The sequence below is a fragment of the Diplotaxodon limnothrissa genome, linkage group LG10 (genome assembly GCF_057381915.1).
Source record: "Diplotaxodon limnothrissa isolate DT_005_m linkage group LG10, D_limnothrissa_male_GT1.1, whole genome shotgun sequence".
NCBI lineage: Eukaryota > Metazoa > Chordata > Actinopteri > Cichliformes > Cichlidae > Diplotaxodon > Diplotaxodon limnothrissa.
The window spans coordinates 36,360,633-36,388,498 of NC_140605.1; the positions used below are offsets into that span (position 1 = coordinate 36,360,633).

The 27,866-nt window shown below is 46.1% G+C and overlaps 3 protein-coding genes and 1 pseudogene across 3 annotated transcripts in view; 2 read left to right on the top strand and 2 right to left on the bottom strand.

The window, feature by feature from the left end:
- Nucleotides 1–5,385: 5,385 nt before the first annotated feature.
- On the top strand, nucleotides 5,386–6,825 carry pfdn1 (prefoldin subunit 1). Its single transcript, XM_085364205.1, has 4 exons — nucleotides 5,386–5,446; nucleotides 5,783–5,949; nucleotides 6,036–6,120; nucleotides 6,627–6,825. The coding sequence occupies exons 1-4, from the start codon at nucleotides 5,414–5,416 to the stop codon at nucleotides 6,708–6,710; spliced, it is 369 nt and encodes a 122-aa protein (XP_085220331.1). The 5' UTR covers nucleotides 5,386–5,413; the 3' UTR covers nucleotides 6,711–6,825.
- Nucleotides 6,826–8,687: 1,862 nt separating this feature from the next.
- On the top strand, nucleotides 8,688–13,576 carry LOC146624923 (uncharacterized; annotated as a pseudogene).
- ttc1 (tetratricopeptide repeat domain 1) lies at nucleotides 13,383–22,431 on the bottom strand. Its single transcript, XM_085364206.1, has 8 exons — nucleotides 22,397–22,431; nucleotides 21,539–22,005; nucleotides 21,396–21,456; nucleotides 20,625–20,737; nucleotides 20,074–20,110; nucleotides 19,835–19,983; nucleotides 14,338–14,392; nucleotides 13,383–13,955 (listed from the first exon to the last, which is right to left on the bottom strand). Exons 2-8 carry the CDS (start codon nucleotides 21,989–21,991, stop codon nucleotides 13,819–13,821), a joined length of 1,005 nt encoding a protein of 334 aa, XP_085220332.1. The 5' UTR covers nucleotides 21,992–22,005; nucleotides 22,397–22,431; the 3' UTR covers nucleotides 13,383–13,818.
- Nucleotides 22,432–24,700: 2,269 nt separating this feature from the next.
- Nucleotides 24,701–27,866, bottom strand: part of tmprss15 (transmembrane serine protease 15) — a 47,973-nt gene continuing 44,807 nt past the window's right edge. The window contains exons 25-27 of the mRNA XM_085364770.1: nucleotides 26,645–26,784; nucleotides 24,933–24,987; nucleotides 24,701–24,834 (exon numbers count right to left, since the gene is read on the bottom strand). Coding sequence (XP_085220896.1) covers nucleotides 24,701–24,834; nucleotides 24,933–24,987; nucleotides 26,645–26,784 — 329 coding nt within the window. The remainder of the gene's footprint in view (nucleotides 24,835–24,932; nucleotides 24,988–26,644; nucleotides 26,785–27,866) is intronic.

Sequence of the window (27,866 nt, forward strand, 5' to 3'; positions counted from 1 at the left end):
TAGAGACGAGACGACGAGGCTGCAGCTACAGCAGTGCAAGTAAACAAACAATAAATATAAGAAGAGTAAGAGAATAAATATACACTCGAGGACCAGGAGTAAAGGATCAATAACAATTCAAAATCTATGATTTACAGTTTGATGATTTAACCCTTTAAGACCTACCATAGAACCAAGTCTGCCAGAGCTTACTTTATATTTTTACATGGTGTAGTAGCATTTCAAGTTGCTATACATCAATACAACCGTTATAGCCCAAATTTTAATAATATGTCTGCATTAAGTCCATAGTAATTACATAAATTGCAAAAATGTGCAATAAACTACAAGAAAATTTAAAATCTTTTTTTTTACATATATTTCTACTTAGAGAAATTCAAGAGGCTTATCCCTGAAAACTTTAAATAGAAAAACATTGAAAAAATAAAACTTCAAGTAAAACACAAGCACTTCTGTTAAATTATTGCAGAGTGTCCACATTGTAATTCAACAAAATATCAGTGAACTATTTGGCACTGTCTCCAGCTTTCAGAATAATAAATAAACACTTCTGTTTGGAATAAAGTAAATAAAAATTAGGTTTCAGAATGAAATAAACAATGGACACAGAATGTCCATATTGTTTGTTTGTTAATTTATTTCAAACATGTAAACAATATACAGGTACATTTAGTATGTGGAGTATGTGGCAGGGACTAAACACGATCACAGACTTTAGAGGGAAAACCAGCACACCGCAGACCACGGCCTCTCTGTGAGGATCTAAACGTATTCTATGCTAGATTCGACACAGCGAACACCATGAGACCGGACAGTGTGCGCACCGCGGATGACGTCAGTGCGCACACTGTGTCTGAGGAGGATGTGCGGAGGTGCTTCAGGAAGGTGAACGCGCGCAAAGCTACTGGTCCGGACGGGATTCCCGGCCGCGTCCTCAAGTCATGCGCGGCTCAGCTGGCTGGAGTGTTCACGCACATCTTCAACCTTTCCCTCTCTCTGTCTGTAGTCCCAGCCTGCTTCAAAATGGCCACCATCGTCCCTGTACCCAAATCCTCCACCATCTACTCATTGAACGACTGGCGACCTGTAGCCCTGACCCCCATCGTAAGCAAATGCTTCGAGAAGCTGGTCAGGGACTTCATCCGCTCTGCACTACCCGACTCACTGGACCCTCTACAGTTCGCATACCGCCACAACAGGTCCACTGATGATGCCATAGCCCTGACACTACACACTGCCCTGTCACACCTGGAGAAGAGAGACACGTATGTGAGAATGCTGTTTGTAGATTACAGCTCAGCATTCAATACCATCGTTCCCTCGAAGCTGGACAGGAAACTGCAGGATCTAGGACTGAGCAGCTCCCTCTGCAGCTGGATCCTTAGCTTCCTGTCTGACAGACGCCAGGTGGTCAGACTGGGCAGCATCACCTCATCCCCCATCACACTGAACACTGGTGCTCCACAGGGGTGTGTACTGAGCCCTCTCCTGTACTCACTCTACACCTACGACTGCACAGCCACTAACAACTCCAACATCATTGTGAAGTTTGCGGACGACACTACAGTGGTGGGTCTTATCACCAACGGTGATGAGACGGCTTACAGGGAGGAGGTCAGCGCCCTGACCCACTGGTGTCAAGACAACCATCTCACCCTCAACGTCGCAAAGACAAAGGAGTTGATAGTGGACTTCCGGAGGTGCAGAGAAGTACACACCCCCATCACCATCAACGGCGCTGCTGTGGAGAGAGTGAGCAGCTTCCGGTTCCTTGGTGTACATCTGGCTGAGGATCTTACGTGGTCAGTACACACAAACAAAACAGTGAAGAAGGCGCAGCAGCGCCTCTTCTTTCTCAGGAGACTGAAAAGATTCGGCATGAGCCCCCGCATCCTCAGGACCTTCTATCACTGTGCCATTGAGAGCATCCTCACTGGATGCATCACCACCTAGTATGGCAACAGCACCGCCTACAACTGCAAAGCTCTCCAGCGAGTAGTGCGGTGCTCTGAACGGATAATTGGAGGTGAGCTTCCCTCCCTCCAAGACATCTACAGGAAGCGGTGCCTGAGGAAAGCGGGGAGGATCATCAAGGACTCCAGTCACCCCAGCCATAAACTGTTCAGACTGCTTCCATCAGGAAGGAGGTTCTGCAGCATCCGGTCCCGTACCAGCAGACTGAGAGACAGCTTCTTCCATCAGGCCATCAGACTGCTGAACACGTCATAGACACCTCAGCTTCACTACTGGAACTTTAACATTATGTACTCCATACTGTACAGTAATGCCACTGTTTTGCACATATTCAACTCTGTATATTTTATATATTTTATTTATTGTTTACTCTATTTAATTTGTAAAATATGTATACACACACACACACACACACACACACACACACACACACACACACACACACACGTAGAAAAACATTTAGTATACACATCCAGAAATTATTATTATTTTTTTTGCATATACTATTATATATTGTACATATATTTATTAGTTTCAGATTTAGCCATTCGTATATTTTGCCTGTTTATGTTATTGTATTTTGCACAACTCTGTTGCTTGTGAAGCTCGCACACAAGAATTTCACTCGAATGTGCTGTACCAATGTACCTGCACATGTGATGTGACAATAAAAGTGATTTGATTTGATTTGAGTAAAGAAAATAAGAGAGAGAAAGTTATACTATACAAAAGTCAATGCATTTCAATATCGCTGCTGTTCTGATTCGTTTACACGTTGAAAGGAAGTGGGAAGAAGTACACACCGATTTAATCCCATAAGTTATCAGTTAATATTTAGTTGCGGTGCGTTGGTGGTTCTTTGTGTCCGGGGATGGGCGTCCGGGTACACACCGGCTCACTCCTTGGCGGCCGCTTATCGGGGCCTGGAGCCTGGGGCTCGCTCGGGCCACTTCGGAGGTGGGGTGCCCCCGGCCTCTCGGCCTGGGGCTCGGTCACTCAGGCACAGCTGGCTGCCGGCGGAGCTCACGGGCGCGTCACTGCAACTCCCCCTGGCTTCTGCTCCGCGACTGCTGAGTGAGCCCTCATCTGGGACTCTCCTCAGCTCTTTCTGGGACAGTGGCGCAGCTGCCCCTCTGTTGGTCTTCCTTGGTCTCTTGTGTTCTGGGGACCTCTGGATGTCTGGAGTTTTGATCTCCTCCACACCTGCTTCACGCCCTGGAGGACGGGGCTGTGGCCCCCCCACACCCTCTAGCAGATCATTACATGAAGGAACCTTTTAAAAACAAGCGCGTCCATGCTCACAGGTGTGCACACGGGTGATCACACCCACAAACTACACCCTTTTTGGCTCCTACCTCAAAGCACACTGTGTTCTGTTGATCTTATGTGCTGCACAATAATGTTTAATATTTAGTATTTACTGTCATATTCCCATATATCATTGTGATGTTGTTTATTCTATTACTCTTGTTCTCTTCTGCTTGTTTTCTTTTTTCTTTCTCAGCAGGCGATCCAGGTGATTGATATATGCATTTTTTTTTCTGCCCGTTCTGTTGGTTTTTGTTTTTTGCCCTTCTCCCCCGTCCCTCTTCTCAGCTGTTTCTCTTTCCCTCTAAAAGAAGAAGAAAAAAAATATTTAGTTGCTTCCTCATTGATATAATCTGTAATAAAAATAGTGAACAACTATATACTATAATATCACATCATGACATTTTTAAAATAGAGATTCACTTAATTTCAATATTTTCCTTTTCTTTATAGTTCGAGAAGATCATATTTTTATAACTCTTTTTGAACTGTTCTATGTTTTGACGTTGCTTTCATTCCATATTCAGACTGTTCCACAGTTTCACTCCATGCACAGAAACACAAAAGCTTTTCCTTTTAGTACGAACCTTCCCTGTTGTGAAGTGACAAAAAGCCCTTAAATTATAGCTTCCTTCTTTCAACAAGAAAAAACGTACTCTGAATATTACCTGCCAGTTCCTTATTTTTTTCTTTGATTAGAATTTGTGCTGTTTGGAATTTTACTAGATTGGCGATTTTCAATATTTCAGTGCAAAAATAGTGAGTTTGTACGATCCTGTAACCTGCACTGTGGATGATTCGAACTGCTTTTTTTTTGAAGAGTACAAAGTGAGTGTAATGTGGTTTTATAGTTGTTGCCCCAGACCTCTGCACAATAGCTTAAGTAAGGTGAAACCAGTGAACAGTAGAGAACATGAAGGGATGTTTGTCTAATACCTGCTTTGCCTTGTTTAGTGTTGCAATGCTTCGTGATACGTTGGAATGAATATATCTTACGTGAGCTCCCAGTTAAGTTTTTCATCTGTTATTACCCCCAGAAATTTATTTTCACTGACTCTTTCAATATCAACACCATTTATTTGAATCTCAGCATTTGTATTTAAACTACTATTTCCAAATAACATAAGTTTAGATTTATTCAAATTTAATGATAATTTGTTTTTATCAAGCCAGAACTTCACTTTACTTATTTCATATCCTCCAATAAATTCTGCAGATCATCACCAGAGCAGAAGATGTTTGTATCGTCAGCAAAGAGAACCACTTTTAATACTTTGGACACTTTACAGATGTTGTTAATGTACAAGTTGAAGAATTTTGGACCCAAAACTGACCCTTGGGGTACACCACAAGCAATGTGCATACATAAGGAGCAACCACCATATAATTTCACAAACTGCTTCCTGTCACCTAAATAACTCCGGGCCCAATCTAGAGCGACCCCTCTGACACCATAACGTTCCAGATTTCTTATTAATATATCAGGATCTATAGAGTCAAATGCCTTCGTCAAGTCTCTGAATAACCCAGCCACATGTTGCTTTTTGTCTGTAGTATTTGTGATGTATTCTATTGAATCTAATAGTGCCGATGATGTTGGTCTGCTCGATCTGAATCCGTACTGACTCTCGCATCCCCCGGGTGGTTTTCACACAGCTGAATAAACGTCAAACAGAAAACTGATTAAACAGAAGTGTGAGATGGTCGAGTTTACTCCAGTGTCCTGTTATATTTTAGACAGCAAGGAGCAGACGGCCGAGTTTATTAAACTCCACCGAGACAGCGGTGACGCAGATCTGAAGGCTGGACCGTCTTATTTCACAGCCTCGCACTTCCGGCCTTCTCGGTCTTTGGAGGACCCGGCCCACGTAGACCGCGAAGGCCGGGGTCCTCCGAAGGACGTTTTGGGACACAGCTAATAAGAATCAGAATACTTTATTGATCGCTGGGGGAAATTATTTTTTGTTACAGTGCTCCATTATAAGCAAACATTAACAAGACAGACACTCCAGTCCAGCAGGTGGCGGTAGTGCACTTGACGCTCTTTGCTACGCCCATAAAAAGATAAAGGAAGAAGAAGAAGGCTCTCACGCATGCGCAGTGTGTCCTCAGAGTCGGGAGCAGAAAGAAGATGGCGGCGCCCGTAGATCTGGAGCTGAAAAAGGTAGGAGCTCCTCACCTGTGTGTGTGACTAGCGCGGCTGTTTCACACGTAGTCGAGTGTTTTTTCCACAGTTTCCGATTTAAACTGCCTACGACCTCGTCTGTGTCCGCGGGACACCGAGACCGTCACGCTCGTGACTTTAACACAGCTGCGCTCAGGCCTTGTGTCGTCACCGTGAGGTAGTTAGAGCCCCTAATGTCATACTGACGCAGCGGAATCGTGTGCGAGTGGGTTGTGGGTCTCTGGTGAGACGCCGTGACGTAGGGCTAAAGGGGGCGGGTACTTCACAGTGGGCAGGCTCTGTTACCATGGGGACTAACCCAGGTGCGCTCCGCAGGCCTTCTCCGAGCTGCAGGTGAAGATGATTGACACGCAGCAGAAAGTCAAGATGGCCGATCTGCAGATCGATCAGCTGACGCGCGTTCAGAAGCACGCCAAACTGACGCACGCCGAGATCGCCACGCTGCCCGACAACACGCGACTCTATGAGGGTGTGGGGCGCATGTGAGTCACCTACCTTCAACCTTAACACACCTGAACGTCACGCAGGTGTCAGCCAATCACATTGGTTCAATCATGATGTGTTTCAGGTTCATCCTGCAGTCCAAGGAGGAGATCAACAACCTGCTGACAGACAAACAGAAGACGGCTGACGAGAAGATCAAAGAGTTGGAGGTGCGCATGCACACGCCTCTTCTCATTGGCTAACTACTGATTGACATCACGCGTGTGGGCGTGTTCTGCGTGGGGTTAGGGAAACCTAGTCTTGTCAGGAGAGACGGCATCCATCCCACTTTGGTTAGAGCAGCTCTCAAAATAGGACTATCCAGAGTTGGGACCTGTTTCACCTTAAACTTACTGAACACGGTTGTCAGAAGGGAGTTTTTCCTTCTCACTGTTGCCAGGTGCTTATAGAGGGGCCCTTGGCAACAATCTCAACTATCATGTGACCCCCCTCACACACACACAGAGGGTCACATGATAGTTGGGGTTAGAGTCTTTACTTTAAAAATGAAACACGTTGATGTAACTGTTGTTGTGATTTACACAAAAAAAGGAATGAATTGTCCTGCAGTCTGATTTCAGGAGGTTGGAACAGCGTTGGTGTGCGACACACACACACACACACACACACACACAGAGCTAAGCACTGACAGTATGTTTGTGCTTGTGATTTCCAGCAGAGGAAGGTGTACCTTGAACGCAGCGTGAAGGAAGCTGAGGACAACATAAGAGAGATGCTGCTGTCCAGGAGAGCCCACTGACCATCATCATCACACACACACTATAATTACACTGTAATACACACACACACGCTGTTTCCCGTGTGAGTTTTCCACAATAAAAACTTGAAGACGCTCTGCCTGCTGGTGGGTTTTTTTAGTCTGTGATTTAAATCTTTACTTTGAATTTGATGATGATGAAGAGGAAGACAACCCTGTTCTCAGTGGGTGATCTGATGATTAAAACCAGCAGACGATCATGTGACTGTATGGAACTACGTTTGCCCAAAGGAGGCGGGGTCATAATGTGATCGGTCACTTTGAATCCATTGAAACAGAAGGATTCAAAGAGCTGACCTGAGGTCTGTGCCCTGAGGTCGATCAGGACATGAAGCGATTATATTAAGCAATTATAACTTACCAGATATTTAAAGCTGCATGTCTAACACATGCTTAACACACATGTGTAACTGCACCATGAGTGGATGCAGCGCTAAGCACAGGCCCTGTATTTCTCTGGTTTTATGATGTTCTCAGTGTTCAGGTGATAAATCAGCACATAACTGAGCAGCAGCAGAAATAACAGCTGCAGGTAAACAGCAGCGACCTGATTCATTTGGTCAGAGATTCATCCGAACAGTGAAGATCCTCTGAACGTCGAAGGTCAAAGGTGTTACGAAATCAGTTTTACCCCGGTTCTTTTATTCGTCGAAAGTTGTCATTTCACAAAACCTTTATTCATCTTCATTTAAGCATGCACTTCTAGAAGGGAAGACGAGGCCGGTGTGTCCCTCTGCAAAAAATCTTCACTGCTTTGTCTGTGAAACACAGTTTTGTAGGGGCGACCCCATCATAAAACCCCCCACGGTGTGCTGCAAACTCTGTGTCTATGTGCACGAGCACATGAATGCCTACATGTGCGCGTTCCCACGTGTCTATGTGAGTGCTTGTGAGTGACTGTACGCATACCTGTGTGTATGTGTGTGCACATGAGTGAGTGTGCGTGACAGTTAAAACACTGTGGGTGTAGGTGACTCCCTAGGTCATAAAACCCATCTCCCTTCCAGACCAGTTATCCAGTTACAAATGTTGAGACCCCCACCCAAACATCCTCTGGGGAATTTCCACTCAGCATTAACGCCTCTCTGTTTTACTTTCACAGTTCAAGTGGGGGAGGGGTCTCCTACAATCTACTCCTAAGTTCACGACACAGTGAGGCCTTTATTATATTAAGGGCAGTGTCAATGTCTCTACAATAGTTCTACATTCTATGTTAACACATTTCTAAACTCTAAAATCAGCTAAACACTCCTACAAAGGTCAGATAAGCTGCCGGTGTAAGATGAAGCTGAAAGAAACGCACATTTACCTGGACAGGTGAGTGACATCAGAGCCCCGACTGCATGAAACTTTCTGAGAGCCAGCCCACTTGTTCATGTACGTGTCACCTGTGTATCCTCAGACTGTGACGCCCACCCAGCCCACATCCTGGGCTTTCCACTTATGTCATGTGACCAGTTTACCACCTCCTTTCAATCAAAACCGCCGACACACCAACAAGAGGAGAGGTTAGCAAAATACTCTCCCTCTACTACTATTGTTACCATAGTAACTACATGTAGTGGTGTTTATTACATGGTTATTACCTGTGAAATTGTCTTTCTTTGAATGTGAGCTGCAGCGGACACCAGGACAGGTTCAGTGCTGCTGTTGGAGTACAAAGGTGAAGCAGAGGGTTTTGTACACCGCAGCAGAGGGAGGTTCAGACTGGATGAAGAGGAGGAGTAACGCCTGGTCTAGGAGAACACGACGAAGAGGAGGAAGACACAGGACTACCTGACGAGGAGATTGACTCGGGCGGGGCGGTGCTCGGTGGGCCAGCACGAACTGTGTGCATCATTTAGTTCCAGGATAACGTATCCAGCGTAGTATCACATTAGATTACTGTGTTGAGAGTATCCGGTACTTCAGTACTCGTGTGAGCCTGAAGTCCGAGAACACTGGAGTCCGATTAAGCACATGGATGATAAACTGAAGGTTTGGCAGCTGCTCCTCAGACCCCGCTGTCAACAACAAACACCACCTGCCAACACAAAGGTTTTCTTTGCCACGTCAGTACATGTGGTTGCCTCCACTGACCAGAATTATCAGCAGGACAACGATGGTAGGTTAGCAGGCAAAACCTCCTTGCCTACAAGTCTCTGCCCCCACTGCTGCTAATGGTCTGGGGCTGGATTGTCTGTGGAGTGACCAGAGACTGGTGCTGCAGTCGACTTGTGATTGGTTGGATCGGTTCCCACAGGAACTCACATAAGCTTTGATCTATATTTCACAGCCATCGATCTCAGAGTCTTCTAACAACTGGAACCACAGTGAAGGACCAAGTGTCACAGCCAATGAGGCGCCAGGAGAGGAGCATCAGTGATGGTGGAAGAACTACGTCTGTTCAGCTAAATATACAGGTTAATATCGTCCTGGTAGCAAACAGCAGAAAACAAGAATAATGAAGATTTTTGTTTTTTCATCTAATTAAAGGTTTTTAATGACACCCTAACACGGGTGGGGAACTCCAGGCCTCGAGGGCCGGTGTCCTGCAGGTTTTAGATGTGTCCTTGATCCAACACAGCTGATTTAAATGGATAAATGACCTCCTCAACATGTCTTGAAGTTCTCCAGAGGCCTGGTAATGTGATTCAGGTGTGTTGACCCAGGGTGAGATCTAAAACCTGCAGGACACCGACCCTCGAGGTCTGGAGTTCCCCACCTCTGCTCTAAAGCTGTAAAGTGGTCCAGTTTGATTTTCTAAATTCAGCTGTAATTTCAAACCAAAGTTGTCCTTTTGTTGTTGTCCACTATAGTCCTGTGTGTTTAAAAAACACATTATAAGTAGTTTTTAGGCTCAAAAAGAAATCACACACAAAAAAAGTGGAAGGTACTCTTCTTCTTTGGTTTCCAGGAGCTAATACCGCTGTTAGAGGCGGGGCTTGATGTCAGACAGGAAGTCACCTGCTGTCAGGATAATTAAGTCTAATCAGGTTATTGTGTCACAAACAGCTGATCCATCAGAGCGCTGACACTGAGGTCAGCGAGTGCTCTGTACCTGTCTTCATGACCTCAGTCTGTGGCCACGCCCCTCTGCAGGACATGTATCCGGTTGTTCAGTGATGACGCGACGAATCCTACTTCCGGGTCTAAAGTAGTCTGCGTTTAATATGGCTTTTGTGTTGTTAACATGTTTAATGTTATGTATTTTCTTCTATTTGATCTCAAAAAGCTCCTAAAACAGTCAGTGATCACTGTTGACCTCCCTCGGCTTTTATTACCGCTAATCATTTATTTAAGCTCAGTTTTTAAAACCTTACGATGTAACTACAGCCCAGCCCATGCAGCAGTATATGAATGACTAACCTCGTATTGTGGATGGATTATCTCAGTTGTTCTCCTGGCTGAAGTTTGGTCCTTTTACAGCATCCTGCCATGCGATTACATTTGTTCCTGACCACCGAGAACACTCACATTAACTTTTATCGAGTGGGAAAAAAGTTAGCTTGTTTATATTATGCTAACATAGCTGTGTCGCTAGCGGTCACGTAGCACATCATTATATACCAGCTAGCCCAACTTCAGTAACCCTACAAACGTCACTGCTGTTTAGTTTTCTGTCTTCATTTATGCTGGAAGTGATAGCAGAGCTGTACGTTTTAATTTGTTTCCAAAACCCCGCAGTCAGGACATGCTATATTGTATTTAGATAGAAGCTAGCGAGCTAACTCCCTGCTAACTTCTAACTCCGTTAAATGTCATAAATTCCGTTTTCATGGATGCCTGGATGTTAAACTCAATTGTTACACCTGGTAGAGGAGAAGGCTGATCATTTTATTAAAGATGAAATACTTTAGACAGTTTTTCAACTCTCAGTAATGCCATAGTGATCGTTTGATATATGGACCTGCAGCGGAGTTTAGACCCAGACACGGCTAGTGACGTCAGACTGAACAACCGGATAGAAATTTCTTTTATTTATGTATTAATCACATTACTTTATTGTATGATACCTTGGTGCCACTGGATTTTAGCATGTCTCACACTCATGCAGTTAGACAAATGGTGGGGGTGTAGTAAGGAAGTTGGTGGGAGCAGACGACTCCACAGGAAGAATCTTTTGTGTCTTCGAGGACTCTGGGAGGTAGCAAGGGAGTGTGAACCTTAAGGTGTGAAACAGCTGTGTACTGCATTTTGTTCCTGGAGAAGGTATTTAACTGAGGTCAAAGGAGCTTGCAAAGAAAAGCGTCTGGACTTCTTTAAGTTACTTGAAGACGTTTCACCTCTCATCCGAGAAGCTTCTTCAGTTCTAGGGTCAAATGGTGGAGAGTCCCAGATATAAACCTAGTGGGAGTTTCCCCCCACAGAGGGACAAAAGGACCCCCTGATGATCCTCTAATCGCCTGAGCCAAGGTGTGAAACTGGGTGTGGGTCCCAATCAGCCAGAGTTTCAGGTGAGCTCATTGTGAAACCTGGCCCCACCTTATCATGTGAATTCCTGAGGTCAGATGGCCCAGGATGTGAGTGGGCGTTAAGGCGTCTGGGAAGGGAACTCAAAACTGGATTATAGATGGCAGAGAGTTGGTGTCGTAAACCCCGCCTCTGTTCAAAGATGGTCACTCACAGTGGACATAGATGGCTTCTTTCACTCCTCTCAAACCATCTGTCCTCTCTGTCCAAAATGTGAACATTGGCATCCTCGAAAGAGTGACCTTTGACCTTTAGATGCAGATGGACTGCTGAGTCTTGTCCTGTGGATTATTGACCGCCTTACATATCACCGCCTTTACCCAGGGGATGCCATACCCTGCATTTACGGACTTCCTAAAATCCACAAGGAAGCTGTCCCACTCAGACCCATAGTCAGTAGCATAAACTCAGCCACTTACAACATTGCTAAACACCTTGCTACCATCCTTGCACCTCTCGTGGGGAACACCCCACACCACATCAAGAACTCCACTGACTTCACCGACAAGGTCCAGAAACTTACCCTGGATCCAGATGAAACCATGGTGTCCTTTGATGTAGTCTCTCTCTTCACCTGCATACCCACCACGGAGGCCGTGGAGACTATCAGAAAACGACTACAAGAAGACAGCTTCTTGGAAGACAGGACCAACTTCAACCCCGATCAGACCTGCACACTGTTAGACCTCTGCCTCACCACTACATATTCAAATACAACGAAGGCTTCTACAGACAAAAACATGGCTGTGCCATGGGCTCCCCCGTGTCACCTATTGTAGCCAACCTTTACATGGAGGAAGTGGAAAGGAAGGCTCTTGGCCCTTTCAAAGGAAGAGTACCCAGCCACTGGTACAGATATGTGGACGACACCTGGGTCAAAATCAAGACACAAGAAGTGGAATCCTTCACTGCGCACATTAATGCTGTGGATAAAAACATCAAATTCACCAGGGAAGACACAAAGGACAACTGTTTGCCTTTCCTGGACTGCGCCGTGCACATTGAAGAGAACGGCAACCTCAACATCGAAGTTTACCGGAAGCCCACACACACGGACCAGTACCTCCTCTTTGACTCCCATCACCCTCTGGAACACAAACTTGGAGTAATCAGGACCCTACACCACCGGGCAGAACATGTTCCCTCTAAGCCTGAAGGGAAAAGAAGGAACACACACATGTAAAGGAAGCACTCAAAACCTGCGGCTATCCTAAATGGGCGTTCTTAAAGTCAGCAAAGAGGCACAGAAAAGAAGACCAGACACCAGCGAGGGAGGATAAGAAGGACAGACGCAACAACATTGTCATCCCCTATGTAGCCGGTGTATCAGAGAAACTCAGGAGAGTTTTCTCCAAGCATGACATCCCGGTGCATTTCAGACCCAGCAACACGCTCAGACAGAAACTGGTTCACCCGAAAGACAAAACGCCAAAACACAGACTTAACAATGTGGTGTATGCTGTACAGTGCAGCGAGGAATGCTCAGACCTCTACATCGGAGAGACCAAACAGCCACTTCACAAGCACATGGCACAACACAGAAGAGCCACCTCCACAGGACAAGACTCAGCAGTCCATCTGCATCTAAAGGTCAAAGGTCACTCTTTCGAGCATTTTTGGACAGAGAGGACAGATGGTTTGAAAGAGGAGTGAAAGAAGCATCTATGTCCACTGTGAGCGACCATCTTTGAACAGAGGCGGGGTTTACGACACCAACTCTCTGCCATCTATAATCCAGTTTTGAGATCCCTTCCCAGACGCCTTAACGCCCACTCACATCCTGGGCCATCTGACCTCAGGAATTCACATGATAGGGTGGGGCCAGGTTTCACAATGAACACACCCGAAACTCTGGCTGATTGGGACCCACGCCCAGTTTCACACCTTGGCTCAGGCGATTAGAGGATCATCAGGGGTCCTTTTGTCCCTCTGTGGGGGGAAACTCCCACTACGTTTATATCTGGACTCTCCACCATTTGACCTTAGAACTGAAGAAGCTTCTCGGATGAGAGGTGAAACGTCTTCAAGCAACTTAAAGAAGTCCAGATGCTTTTCTTTGCAAGCTCCTTTGACTACGATGACCTGGATGACTGAGAACCTTCACAGACGCATTTAACTGAGAGCCATGCTAGGCTCAGAGAGACTCTGCTGACCTGCCCTGCGGTCATGCAGGGACTTCATCAAGCTTGTTTTTTTCTGTTCTTTGTGTTTGATTAAAGAATGTTAGCTACTGCTCACCGCTCGTCTGCAGGCTTTATTTAAACGGAAAACTTCCACAACAGACAACAGCCTGTCTGCTTACTTTATTAATAAAGACTCACAGCTGGAACTGCTTCAGCACAGAGGAGGGCCTAATCCAGCTCAACACCGTCAGAGGTAACTGCGGTGACGCATAGAAGCTCCAAGTTAAGAGTTTCATCAGAGCAGCTTAAATCAGACAGAAAATGAATGGAGTCTGGTTGGAACAGATTACCTTTCAGAGGTTTTTTATTCCTCTTCATTAAGAGTCAATCACCAATCAATAACCAGTCCGTACTGGCTTCTTCATGATCAGTAACTAAACTGATCAGCAGACAGGTGAACCGCTGCTCTGTGGTGTGATGTCACAGCTGTGAGCAACGACATCACTGTGACATCATCACCTGTTGTTGTTGTTGGGGTTCTGGATGAAGTTGATGGAGTAGGCGCCGCTGGCGGCGTCCTGGTTCACCTGGAAGTTGTTGGTGGAGAGTCCGAACGGCCGCAGGACCATGTTACCTAGGTCCTTCAGCTTACCTGTGGGTCAGAGGTCACAGAGATCACAGCTCCATTGTATGTCTAATGTATGGCTTTTATTGTGAAAGGACTCCAGGCCCTGAGCTATCAGGCTGCAGGCTTTTATTGTTTAAGTCGCATCTCTGTAATGTGAACAATCAGAGCCAACAGCTGATCAGAGTTCATGTCTGATCTGTGTGTGCCTTTAAAATCATGTGGATTGATCATGTGATTTCATTTCAGTCTTGTCACCGATTGGCTCCTCTCACCTGTCACAGGTGATGTTATGGCTGAAAAACACTGTCTCCACCTGAACAGGTACCAAGCTGCATGTCGCACCGACAGGTACGTACCAGACAATCATGGATGATTGATTAATGGTGTGTTCAGGTGCAATACGTACTAAGCATCTCCTCCTTCAGCTTCTCGTTCCTCTCCTGGATCTGTAGAGGCAGCCTCTGATAGAGACACACAGGTGGACACAGGGTGGGAGACACAGGTGGAGGGAGAGAGAGAGAGAGGTCAGCTGTGTAAGTCTGTTTTTCGTCCCTTTCACGCCTCCTTAGCGCTGACCCCTGACCTCAGAGGGGGCTGAACCTGAATAAGCACAGGAGGCCCTGGTAAACCCTACTGGTCGCTCTGCACGCCACTGTGACACCATCAGACTGGCACAGGAAGCTGCTGTAGTCGCCACGTTAGACGGAGGAGAAGAAGAAGTCAGAACTAGAAGCAAAGTTTGAAGATCTGAGACACTGTCGAGTGTTTGTTTCAACGATTTTTCCACAGACTGCTGCAGCAGCTCTGACCGTGTAGGAAACGAGGAGGCGTTTCTCTTTTACTGGCTGAGGTGTTTTTGCAGGAGGTGGCGCAGAGCCATTGCAGGGGGGGTCGTGGTATGAATGAAAACAAAACAAAACAAACAAACAAAACAATGTTTGGACGCAGCGAGCATAATGAACATTGTTTTGATGGGGCTCCCACACAAACACAAAGCAGAGGATGAAGCATCACCAGATATGCTTCCAAACCAGCTTCCTTCCAGGCCAAAGACTAGAACGTGTGATGAAGCATATCTCGCTTTAATACAGATTTTACTTGCTGTCAAATCTTGTTTATTTTGGGTTGTTTTGTTTTGACCCGTTGTTTTCTGTCTGTCACTGACAGTAAACTGCAATGAAGTTTGAAAACAAAATATGTGCGTGTGATAGGAGGATGTGTTTGTGCGGGGGGCCTAGCAAAAAAAGTTTGGGAACCACTGTTTTACTGAGTGAGGAAGCTCTGAGAGTTGTGACTGTCTTTAACAGGGACGGATCAGAGGTCATGCACGGATCAGAGGTCATGCACGGTGATGTAAACATGCCAGACTCAAGTAAAAGTGACCAGGTGCGCCTGCAGCCCCAGCGGATACACTCATCAAATAAACTGTGTTTGAGACGTGTAGCAGCTGCTTCAGTTTAACCAAAAGGCATTTCCAGTGGAAACTGGCCGACGTATCCCCACCATAACCATGTATAATATCCACAAAACTTAAAAAGCAAAGTCGAACTAAAACGTACTAAAAATGTCCTCTGTACCTCAAGATGGCGCTGGTGTACGTGGCTGCTCGTCTGTCGCTGTCAGTTTTGTTTGTTTTTATATTGCTCCTGTCGTGTGTTACTCAAGAAATCGGGTCATTACTGGTGTACGATCGCCAATCGCTTCTGAACCTCCGAAGTTCTGGACAAAATACAGCTCCATTTTCTAACGGAGGTCAGAATTCATGGTGTCCGCTGCTGTCACATATCCCAACTTGCCTATGCCGTGCTGTCATGCTACCTCCCCGGCGAAGCGTCGGGGTAGGCGCAGTGGTCGGCTGGTCAAACTCAAGATCTCTTTGGTGCACCATCTCACTACCGTCAAAGATTATTTCCTGGAGTTTTTGTGCACCGACGTTTCCTGGACCCCGTGGGTTCCTGCCTCATCCCTGTGGTCTGCCAGGATGATGCGCCGCTCCTCCGTGACCCCTGTCCTCCTCGGCTCAACGTGCGCCGGGCGAACCTCGACAATCTGAGGCCGCTGTGTCGGACTCCCTGTGCCGCTGGGGCTTTTACCTCATCCCCGGCGCCTGTCAGGATTGGGCTGGTAAACGCCAGATCACTCGTGAACAAATCTTTTATTCTGAATGAGTCCGTCATCTCCTGGAAATTGGACTTCATGTGTGTCACGGAGACTTGGCTTAACACTGGTGAGTCCAGTATTTTATCCGAACTTTTACCAGCGGGTTGTTCCTATTTTAACACACCAAGGACATCAGGGAGAGGAGGAGGTACGGCGGTTGTTTTTAAAAAGGATTTTAAATGTAAACAGTGTGTTTTACAGCCCTCGTCGTCCAGTTCTGAGCTCACGTGTTTTGAAGTTCTAACTCTGTGCTCTTTGCTGTTATTTATCGTCCCCCTAAATACAATAAGAATTTCATTAATGACTTTTCAGAATTTCTAGCTGGGATTATGCCCAACTATGATCATGTTCTTATTGTGGGAGATTTTAATATCCATGTCTGCTGCCCTGACAAACCTCTGGTGAAGGAGTTTTTAAGCCTCATTGACTCTTTTAATCTGGTCCAGTCCGTACCTGGTCCCACACATGAACATGGACACACACTAGACCTGGTCTTGTCACACAGTCTACCTGTGTCTAATGTGGAAGTGACTGACACTGCCTTCTCTGACCATATGGCTGTATTATTTGATGATGTGTTTTCACACACTACAGTTCAAACCGGCGCTCCTGTTCGCCGCTGTCAGATTATTAACCCTTCCACTGCTGCCCAGTTCTCCTCTGCTTTTAACCAGTTGTCTATCCCCGCCGATCATACTCCCTTGGACACAGAGAACCTCAGCTCCTGGTTTCAATCTTCTTGCCTAACCATTCTGGACTCTGTGGCACCATTAAAAACCAGGAAGCCCAAGGCTAAAACCGATCCTTGGTTTAATGACGCCACTCGGGCTGTGAGGAGGGAGTGTCGTAGAGCTGAACGCAGATGGAAGAGGGACAAACTGCAGGTGTCTCTTCAAATCCTAAAGGACTGCTGGCGCCTCTATCAGGATACGGTCAAAGAGGCTAAAAGAAAATACTTCTCTAAGATCATTTCCTCCAACAGTCACAATCCACGTGTTATTTAACTCTACTGACTCAGTCTTAAATGCTCCACAAAGTGGCTGCTTGGAGGCCTCTCATAAACTAATGATTTTATGTGTTTTTCATTGAGAAGGTTGCAGCCACGCGGGCACTCATGAGTCCGACCCCTCTGTCTCGATCCCTTGCTCTGCTGTTTTTAACCAGTTTGAGCCTGTGACTCTTTCTTATTTAGAGGATGTGGTCGGCCACCTGAGGCCCTCTGGTTCCCCAAATGATTCTGTCCCACCACAATTTTTTAAGGAGATTTTTCCTAGCATAGGCCAGGCTGTTCTTACTGTTATAAACAGCAGTTTAATATCTGGTGTAGCCCCTGCTCATTTTAAGCATGCAGTAGTACAACCCTTGCTTAAGAAACCTGCCCTGGACCACACTGTGTTGGCTAACTACAGGTCTCTCTCCAAGTTGTCTTTTATGTCTAAAATCTTAGAGAAAATTGTACACTGCCAATTGATGTTTTTTTTAAAGGAGAATGGTGTCCTAGAGGTCTTCCAATCAGGTTTTAAAAACTTTCATAGCACGGAGTCAGCACTCTTAAAGGATTTTAATGATATCTTCCTTACCTGTGACTCTGGTAATCATGATGTTCTTGTCCTCCTTGACCTAACAGCTGCCTTTGACACTGTAGACCACCGCATTTTACTGACTCACTTGCACCATCTTGCAGACATTCGTGGTACTGCTTTGAAATGGTTTAGGTCTTATCTTTCTGACAGAACTATTAGTGTTAACTTTTCTCAATTTTAGGGCCTCTACTTTTTTCATTATATTTACAGCCCCTGGGAACCATCCTCAGAAGGCATGGAATATCCTTCCACTGCTATTAAGCCACTTCTAGCATCTCTAGAAGACATTAAATCTTGGATGTCCCTAAACTTTCTAAGATGTAATTCAAGCAAAACTGAGGTGATTCTGTTTGGTCCTAGTGGACCTTGTGAACCCTCCGCTATTGATTTGAGACCCCTGGCAGAGTATTTTAAATCTGTTGTTACTAACCTGGGTTTTAAGATGGACAGTGATTTTAAATTAGACAGTCAAATTAGGGCTATTGTCAAGTCCAGTTTTTATCATTTAAGGCGTTTGGCAAAGAGAAGACCTATTTTATCCAGGCTGCATTTTGAAACAGTAATCCATGCTTTTATTCCATCTCGTTTGGCTTACTGTAATGTGCTGTATTTTGGAGTTAGTCAGCGTCTTCTCTCTCGTCTGCAGCTGGTCCAAAATTCTGCTGCACGACTTTTAACCAGAACTCGTAAAAGAGAGCAAATAACTTCCATCCTGGCTTCACTCCATTGGCTGCCTGTATATCTTAGAGTTCATTTTAAAATTCTCATGTTTGTTTTTAAATGCTTAAACCAGGGCTGCCCAATCCCAGTCCTCGAGAGCTACTATCCTGCAGCTTTTAGATGCATCCCTACTCCAACACAGCTGAATCAAATGGTTTGATTACCTCTTCAGCATGCCATCATGTTTGGCAAAGGCCTGATAACAAGCCATTCATTTGATTCGGGTGTGTGGGAACAAGGATGCATCTAAAAGCTGCAGGACGGTAGCTCTCGAGGACCGGGATTGGGCACCCCTGGCTTAAACGGTCTTTCCCCAACTTACCTCTCTGAGCTTCTTCGTCCTTACCTACCCCCCAGGTCTGCTCCTGGAGGTACCCAGGTCCAAGAGGAAGCTCAGAGGGGGCGGGGCCTTCTCTGCCCCAGCACATTAGAGAGGCCCCCTCACTGTCCACTTTTAATGTAAAACCCGTTTTTACTTCTTGGCTTATGACACAGTCAGACCCTGATTTTATTGATTTAATTCTTATGTGATGATTTTATTGTTTTAAACGTTTTTATATTGTCATCCGATATATATCGTTATATCGAACAGCCCTACGGACTCGCGTACCTGAGAATTGAGAAAGGGCCATTGTACCGGTATTACCGTGAACTGTATAATATAGCCCAGTCCTAGCAGGGAGGCAGTTTATGTAAGGTGTGGTTACAGGGGGCGGGAGCCTGCAGTACAGGGAAGGCGATGTGATGCCATACATACGTACACATTTCTTTCTAAACACGACTGAATCCACAGAGGAACAGCCTCACAAAAACAAGCTGAGTTAGAGAATGACTGATGGTGTCAAACAGATGGTGCAGGTGATTCCAGCTGTTCTCCCTCACAGCAGGTGTTTGATTTCACTTCCTGACAGCGCCCACATCGTCTGAGGCCTGCCCAGAGTCTGTGTGTTCTCCAAGCATCAAACCGGGGACCCTTCACATGTAAGAGTTAAGCTGTTAATCACCACAGGAAGTCTATAAGATCTGCACCAACACGAGCGCTCTTCTTCTACAGAGAAGTAACCTCAGCAGGGCTCTGAGAACACTCTGACCTGGCGCCGTCATGAACACACTACAGCAGTTACCATGGTGACCTGCCTACACGACAGACAAACTGCATCAGCCCACAGACATCCTTAGTTTGAGAACTTTCAGTGAATTTACATTCATCATGATTTCACCTACAGAGTACTCCATCAGCCGGTCATCTCTTTAACGGGTTCACTTCCTGTTTCTAAAACTCCGCTAACTGGCATCACAATTTAAAGACTGATAAATTATACAAATGAAATGGAGATTTCATGTAAACTCCAGCTTCTTTGGCTTTTAGCCCACATTTTAGGTTTTAACATTGAACAGAGCTTGCCTGGTTCTGCTTTGTCCCACAGTCAGTGAACTCACCATGGCCGCCTGCCTGGCAGCAACATTATTTGGGTCTCGTTCCAGAACCTTCTGGTAGTCCTCCAGAGCCTCGTCCAGCTTTTCTGTCTGCTCGTAAAGCTCCGCCCTCCTCAGCAGCGCCCGCAGGTAGTCAGGATCCAGCGCTATTGCTATGGGAACCACAAAGCCAATCAGTCAGTACAATGAATAATTATTACACAGCCGCTGCTACCCAGGAGGGGTGTGATGTCATCGCTCACCTCTGCTGCAGTCTGAGATCGCCTGCTCCTTCAGATCCTGACAGAGACACACACTGTAAGCACGCCGCTAACCTGTTAGCACGCAGCTAATGGCATTACTGATAACTGATCATTGCTAACATGCAGTGTTTTGCACGTTTCAAACTTTTGCTCTCATTGGTCGATCAGGAGGAAACGCCCACCTGCTGCAGCACGAACCTGGTGACTCGAGCAAACTGCAGTCGCAACATTAAATGTCCAGCGGCCTAATTTGGGGCTGTGTGATGCCCACGCACAGGGCATCACACAGGAAGTGACACAGGAAGTAGAAAACGTTAGGGGGGTACCCAAGTTTCAGAGGGAAACGAGCGATGTTTACAGCGTGTGGACGCTTCCTCCTGATTGGATGAGGTGTATCTGTGTGCAGAGCCACAAAAGGACTAACCAACACAAAGCTGTGTTAGAGGTGAAGCAGGTACTCATAGAACCAGACTTCTGTCACACCGACGGCTCTACATCCTTCATGTTAGCAACGATACTGGCATAGAGCTAGCGTGTTTATAGCATGTTACCAGGTGCAGCCTTGCGGCGGCTCTGTTGGAGAACAGCACAGCTCGCTCTCTGCTGAAACAGACGGGGCACACAGACAGCGCATCCGTGTAGTTTCGCCCCGCCTCCGCCCAGTCTGTGGGAACAACAAGCAAATGTTACACACAGAGCCCAGAGCAGGTCACCACGGTAACAGATCAACATGTATGACATCACCATTTCTGAAGACGGCTCAGTTTCCTGATGAGCAACAGTAATAAATAATATTGATTGCTCCAGCAGGTCAGACTGAAAGTGATCATGTGATCAAGTCTCTGTCATTCAGCTGCAAACACAGAGCACACACCTGAACACGTGTTCATCCAATCACATTCATTCACCCTAATCTGATTTCACGTCTCCTTCATCAGGCCGTGGGAGAGGAATCTTTCACGTTTCCATGGATACAGGTTAAAGTCTCACAGTGCAGGCGGCAGTGCTGAGCATGCTCAGACACAAAATCATTCACGGCAATCAAAATTTATTTTCCCGCCACAGATCACCAGATTCTGCTGGTCTGAGTCAGAGGTCGTTCAGGGTCAGAGGTCACACAGACTCTCACCTGTGGTTTAGGCGGCTCTCAGGGTTCGTGTTTGTGTGAGATGAGTCACATGATCCATACTGCCCTTTTTAAATGGGTCAGAAGCAGCCAGCCCCGCCCCTTTCATTTGACCGTGTACGGGAAACCCTGATAGTGTGACCTCTGACCCCTTGCAGTATGCAGGAGCTCCACAGTGCTGATCTCACAGACTCACCTCCCCTCTTAAAGTGGGCGTTTCCCGCCTCCTTCAGACTGATGCTCTGCTGCCGTCGACTCTGAAAAAGAAGAACTCTGATTTACCACCGTGTGCCGACACCTAAATGTCTCTCAATGCAGGTACTGGTCAGCAGGTATTACCTCCTTCTCCTCCTCGGTCAGCTCCTTTTCCACCTCCCTCAGGTAATCATCATCAAACTCTACGGCTGGGCTCACCTCCTCCTTCAGCTCCGTGTCAGAGTCATGCAGGGAGTCTCCATCTTGTTGCTCCTTCACCTCCTCCTCTTCCTTCACCCCGTCTACCCCCTCCTCCCCCTGCTCCACATCCTCTGTCTCCAGTGGAGCTTTCACCTCCTTCTCGTCCTCCTCTTCCTTCAGTCTGTCTCCCCGCTCCTCTCCCCGGTGTCCTTCTGCTGCCTCCCTCTCTGTGTCTCCTCGTTCAGTCTGTGTGTGTTTAAAATGAACGTCCTGCTGGCTCTCCTCTCCTCCTGCAGTGGGGTCAGGAGGCTCCAGCGTGTCCGGACAGTCATAGAAGTCCTCCTCGTGCTCCTCCTCCTCGGCCCTGCTGTGTCTCTGTATGCCTCCTCCGCTCATTCTGAAACTCTGAGCTAAAATAAAAATTTAACAAACTGATTAGAGGCCTGACCTTTGACGTCACACAGAGCCAGTGTTAGCCAGCTAGCTGCACTGAGCTAACAGCTTCAGTTCCTGCTGAGCCTCACTCTTCTTCTGTGGCGATCAGCTGATCAGCTATTGAAGGATCGGCGCGATTCGCGTCTGCGTCACTTCCTGTTGATCAGCCGGTATCGATCACTGGTCAGGTTTCTGTTTGTTTACTAAGGAGCTACATGCTAACAGCTAAGCTAACGGTCAGCTGGGACTCTACACGCACGTGTCAGTCGTAACTATGTCACGGCTCTGCCTGACGTCATCGAGGTGACAGTCCGTTGCATATCGATAACCACAGAAACGTTAAAATCAGCTGCTTTTCGGTCTCACCTGTAAACACCGGTGAATCTGCGCGACCACGCTCACTGACGTCATTTCCTATACGAGGAACGCTTCCGTTTCCTATTTAAAGTGTCCTGTAGGTACCGCCCCCTGCCGGAGGAGTAGTTTGGTCTTTTTTATTTTGATATGAACTTTATTTGACTATCCAGAGTTGGGACCAGGAAGCAGAGTTGCAGTCTTACACGCCTCTCTGCAGCTTCTCTCCTCCTGCTACCCCCCAAAAACCCATCTCCATAGAGACTGTGTCAGCTCCCAAACAGACAAAAACAAACTAAAAACCAGCAAAAAACAACTTAAACATAAAAATTCACAAAGAAAGAACAATACAGTATCCACATCTGAACCAAAGAGTAGAACAGTGAAATGTGGATTATTAAATATTAGGTCACAAATGTGTTTAAATCCTGCCTGTTGATTTAAACAGGCAGGAGAAGGTACAGAGGGTCGGAGTAAAAGACGAGGACACTCTTCATGTCTGTCTCCACGTTGGTTGAGTGTGGAGTAAGTGCATATGAGAGCATGAGGGTGGGAATGGATGTTTGTATCTGTGTGTGCCTGTATGTCTGTGTCTATATGTCAGGTTGGGTATCAGACGCCACCTCTCTGGGGACATCTCAGGCCCTCCAAGGTTTGGAGGTTTATCTCCCCCCACCACCACTTCCCCTGCCAGTGGCGGACTCCCTCAGGTGTCGGTGCGTTGGTGGTTCTTTGTGTCCGGGGATGGGCGTCCAGGTACACACCGGCTCACTCCTTGGCGGCCGCTTATCGGGGCCTGGAGCCTGGGGCTCGCTCGGGCCACTTCGGAGGTGGGGTGCCCCCGGCCTCTCGGCCTGGGGCTCGGTCACTCAGGCACGGCTGGCTGCCGGCGGAGCTCACGGGCGCGTCACTGCAACTCCCCCTGGCTTCTGCTCCGCGGCTGCTGAGTGAGCCCTCATCTGGGACTCTCCTCAGCTCTTTCTGGGACAGTGGCGCGGCTGCCCCTCTGTTGGTCTTCCTTGGTCTCTTGTGTTCTGGGGGCCTCTGGATGTCTGGAGTTTTGATCTCCTCCACACCTGCTTCATGCCCTGGAGGACGGGGCTGTGGCCCCCCCACACCCTCTAGCAGATCATCACATGAAGGAACCTTTTAAAAAAACAAGCGCGTCCATGCTCACAGGTGTACACACGGGTGATCACATCCACAAACTACACCCTTTTTGGCTCCTACCTCAAAGCACACTGTGTGCTGTTGATCTTATGTGCTGCACAATAATGTTTAATATTTAGTATTTACTGTCATATTCCCATATATCATTGTGATGTTGTTTATTCTATTACTCTTGTTCTCTTCTGCTTGTTTTCTTTTTTCTTTCTCAGCAGGTGACCCAGGTGATTGATATATGCATTTTTTTTTCTGCTCGTTCTGTTGGTTTTTGTTTTTTGCCCTTCTCCCCGTCCCTCTTCTCAGCTGTTTCTCTTTCCCTCTTTCTTTCTCCCCTTCTTTCCCCCAGTCAAGTCTGTCCCGTATTCAGCAAGTGAAAATAAAATAAACAATAAAAGGTGAATCAAATGGACCATTACGGCAAGGCTGGGATGGTCAATTTGGTAAAGTAAATCCGTTGGGCATCTTTCTTTGCCTTTAGACAACAATTCTGATGCAAAGGAACCAAACGGGACAGGCAAAAAAAAAAGGAAAAAAAAGAGGAGGACACTGGGACAGGAGGAGGTGCAGAGGGTCGGAGTAACAGAGGAGGACGCTGGGACAGGAGGAGGTGCAGAGGGTCCTAGTAACAGAGGAGGTGCAGAGGATTTGAGTAACAGAGGAGGACGCTGTGACAGGAGGAGGTGCGGAGGGTCGGAGTAACAGAGGAGGACGCTGGGACAGGAGGAGGTGCGGAGGGTCTTAGTAACAGAAACTAAGCATACCAAACCAGTTATTGTCATTCATCACGAGGATTCAATTTGTTGAATTTCATTTATTTTGTTTAGACTGATACAAACAGAGAAGAGATTTTAGAATCACAGATTTGATATTTTCTCTGCATTCAACACATTTCTGTTCTGGTTGTTACTGATAAACATAAAAAGTTGAACGCATCTTTTTGGTCACTGTGTTCTGCTGCCACCTGCTGACAGAGTTGGATATTATGCCATAATGAAAGTTTTAGAATAAAATCTTTATTTCATAGACTTGATTAATCAGATCTTTATTTGAAACAATCAAACTTGATTGATTTCTCTTTGGAAATGTGTTTCCATCTAGTCAGCTGTTAGTGTGTCATGTGACTCTTTTATAATCGGAACACGTGGAAGGTCACAGTGGATCTTTAAAGTGTGATGAAGAGGAGGAACGTCGGGTCTGAGCGACCCAGGAAGCAAAGGCTGAGACTCGAGCATAGACTCCGGGTTTCTGAGGAAGTCCACAGCCTGCGCCAAATGAGGTCACGCCTGTGAGGAACCAATCAGAGAGCAGCGTTCCGTCAAACCTAATGTGAGGCTTATATCTATATTCTGTGTGTGTGCGTGTCTGTGTGTGAGACACCAACCAATCAGAGTCCAGCTTCCATCATCCAGACACATCAGAGGACCACCAGAGTCGCCCTGAAAACACCACATTTAAACTTACACACTTACAGCTTACAGACCATCAGCACTGAGAGCACAGCCTGAGAGTCACATCCATGTTACAGGTTCATCCTTTACTCAGTACGACATGCAAAAGAATCAGAATCTGAACACTTTATTAATCCCTGAAGAAATGATGTGTTTACAGTCACTCTGAGACGATAAGAGGAACAGGCTGAATTATATAATACAATGTGTTATAGCGTTACAAAATATAAGAAAGAGCTCTAATATATACAAATAAGTCAATTATAAATTGTTATTTTACTGTGGAGCGTGTGCAGATAGTGAGGTTGTAACTACTGCACTGTGTGCTGTGCATTAGATGGAGGAGTTGTACAGCCACTGGCAGGAATGATTTCCTGTGTTGTTTAGTAGTGTATTATGGGTAATCTCAGTCTCCCACTGAGCGTGCTCCTGTGAGTGGCCAGCATGTCATGGAGTGGGTGGGAGGTCCAGCATTGTCCTTATCTTGGACAATATCCACCTCTTAGACACCACCCTAAGGGAGTCTGGCCCCACAACATTACTAGGTTTGTGATCAGTTTATTGAGCCTGTTGGCATCGGCGACCCCCAACTTGCTGCTCCAGCATGCAACAGCAGAGAGGATAGCACTGGCCCCAACAGACTCATAGAAAATCCTGAGCATTGTCAGACAGATGTTGAAGGACTTCAGAGAGTCTGGCCCTTCCTGTATAGTGCAACGGTGTTTTAAACCCAGTACAGTTTGTTATCTACATGTGCTCTAAGGTATTTATAGTCCTCCACCATAAAAGGGGGTCATACGTTTGCTTGTCCTCCAAAGACTGAACTATACAAACTGAAGTGAATGCTGCAGTACTTCTATATAAAGAACTGCCGTTAGGTTCAGACGCTGCACATGTACCTTCATCTGTCCCTGCAGTCTAAAGAAGAGCTGAGGAGGTGACATGCAGAGTGTGTTGTTCAGATATGAATGGTGTCCTCCTTCGGTGTACAGTAACCTGATGACATAGGGTGGATGTTTAAGGGTTTCTGACTCAGCCCAGCACAGAGTAACCACCATTCGGGTGGATACAGTGGGTGAGAGTGTGTAAACATCTGCATGAGCTGAATAATGAATTTGATATTGTAGGAAAGTTTTTTTTGCATGAGTTTGAACTATCTGAACGGTAAGTACTGGGTAACACCTTCTCCTCTGTCAGTAAGTTTTCGTCAGTGAGCTGAGAGTTATTCAGGGTCTGTTTGGAGGGCTCCGGTTGGTTCTTCCTGATAAAGGCTCTGAGTTCTGGTCACTGATTAAATTGATGATGTTTAGTTCAGGACCTCTGAGGGTAAAACCTTCATTCTTTTAGCTGGTTCACCTCAGAGGTTCTTCTCACCTGTCTAACAGCCCTCCACCTTATTCTCTGTCTCCACCTGTCTACTGAGGTGATGAAAACTCTTTTTAAAGTTTTTACAGCTTCTCCTACTCTGCGACACTGAGTTGAATGTTTGTGCTGTTGTTGGAGTCAGAGGATCTAGAACGTTCCTAGTTTTGAATAAGCTGAAGCTTTAGGCCTAAGACTTTAAGCTCTGATCTTTTGGTGCCCAAACGTTAGCATTACCCTGTCTGTGTTATGGTGGATGTTTGGAGTCCAGGTGAGAGGTTACCTGACAGGAGTCGACCCCTCCCTCTTGGTATCCGGCACAGAGCATGCTGGAGGTGATGGTGTACTCGGGTAGCTGCTGTTGACACAGATCCTGATCCACCAGTGGAATCTCGGCTTCCTGGAGAACATTGGGGAGAGAACCTGAGAGAGAGAGATAGGAAGTGAGAGTGACTGCTAACATGGACTCTACAATAAAGATGACTGCAGTGGTGTCATCCAGTGGTTTTCAAAGTGCAACAGCCCCAACATTTTGGGGTTTTTTTGCTTCAGAGAGCGGACATATTTGTACAAGAGGGTAGCGTGTGTTACGGAATAAATATATATTCTTAGTGCTTATTTTCTGTTTATATTGTTTTATAGAGCACAGTATAGAAGAAACGGCACTTTGAGTTATAATGTGTGGTAAAGGTCACAGAGTACTGTGTAAGACAGGAAACTCTGCACGCTTTGTGCAGGCCTGCAGAGTACAGGAAGTGAAACTAGGTAGAGTGCAGAGCAGGAGTTGTTTTGATCGAAACTATGTGTGACTATGTGTGACGTATAACAGAACTATATTATACGCATTTGGCTTGTAATGCTATAGATTTGCTCAGGATTTGGCCTGTGCTCATCCCTTTCCGGAAAGTAATGCTTGAATAAAATAATAATTATTTTTGACCACACTGAGTCGGAGTCTTTCTCTGTCAGTAAAAGAATATCAAAGAACCGAATTTGATAATTGGTGCTGTGAACCTGGATTCTTTTATGGCAGAGAGGACAAATTTGGTCCAAGGTGGGATCGTGAAATGAGGCGAACAGAGGACCGGTCCAAATTTAAAGGTAGGTAATGTAATTAATATTTTAATTAATTAATATTTGTTTTAAAAAAAAGCAAAGTGTGCGTATTGGATGAATTCTAAATTATCTGTTCGCCGAGTTAATGATCTTCACCATTAAATTGGCTCGGTAGTGGTGAAATTAAACTAAATTATAAAATTGTTTCAGTAGATTTCTGGTAAATGTCCATGGTGATTTTGGGGTAATTTGTGACAATAAAAGTAAAGTCTGGGGAAATATCTAATGAAAATTTATTGCTGTTAATGTTGGGGTAAATTTTAAAGTTGATGGGTTGTGTGTAATGTGAATTGTGTTGTGTCAGCCAAGAAAAACAGATTAGAGTAGGGAATTGAGCATTTGTTTCAGGGTTGGTCCCTTTTGGTCAGAAGGCTAGGCCTGGACATCAG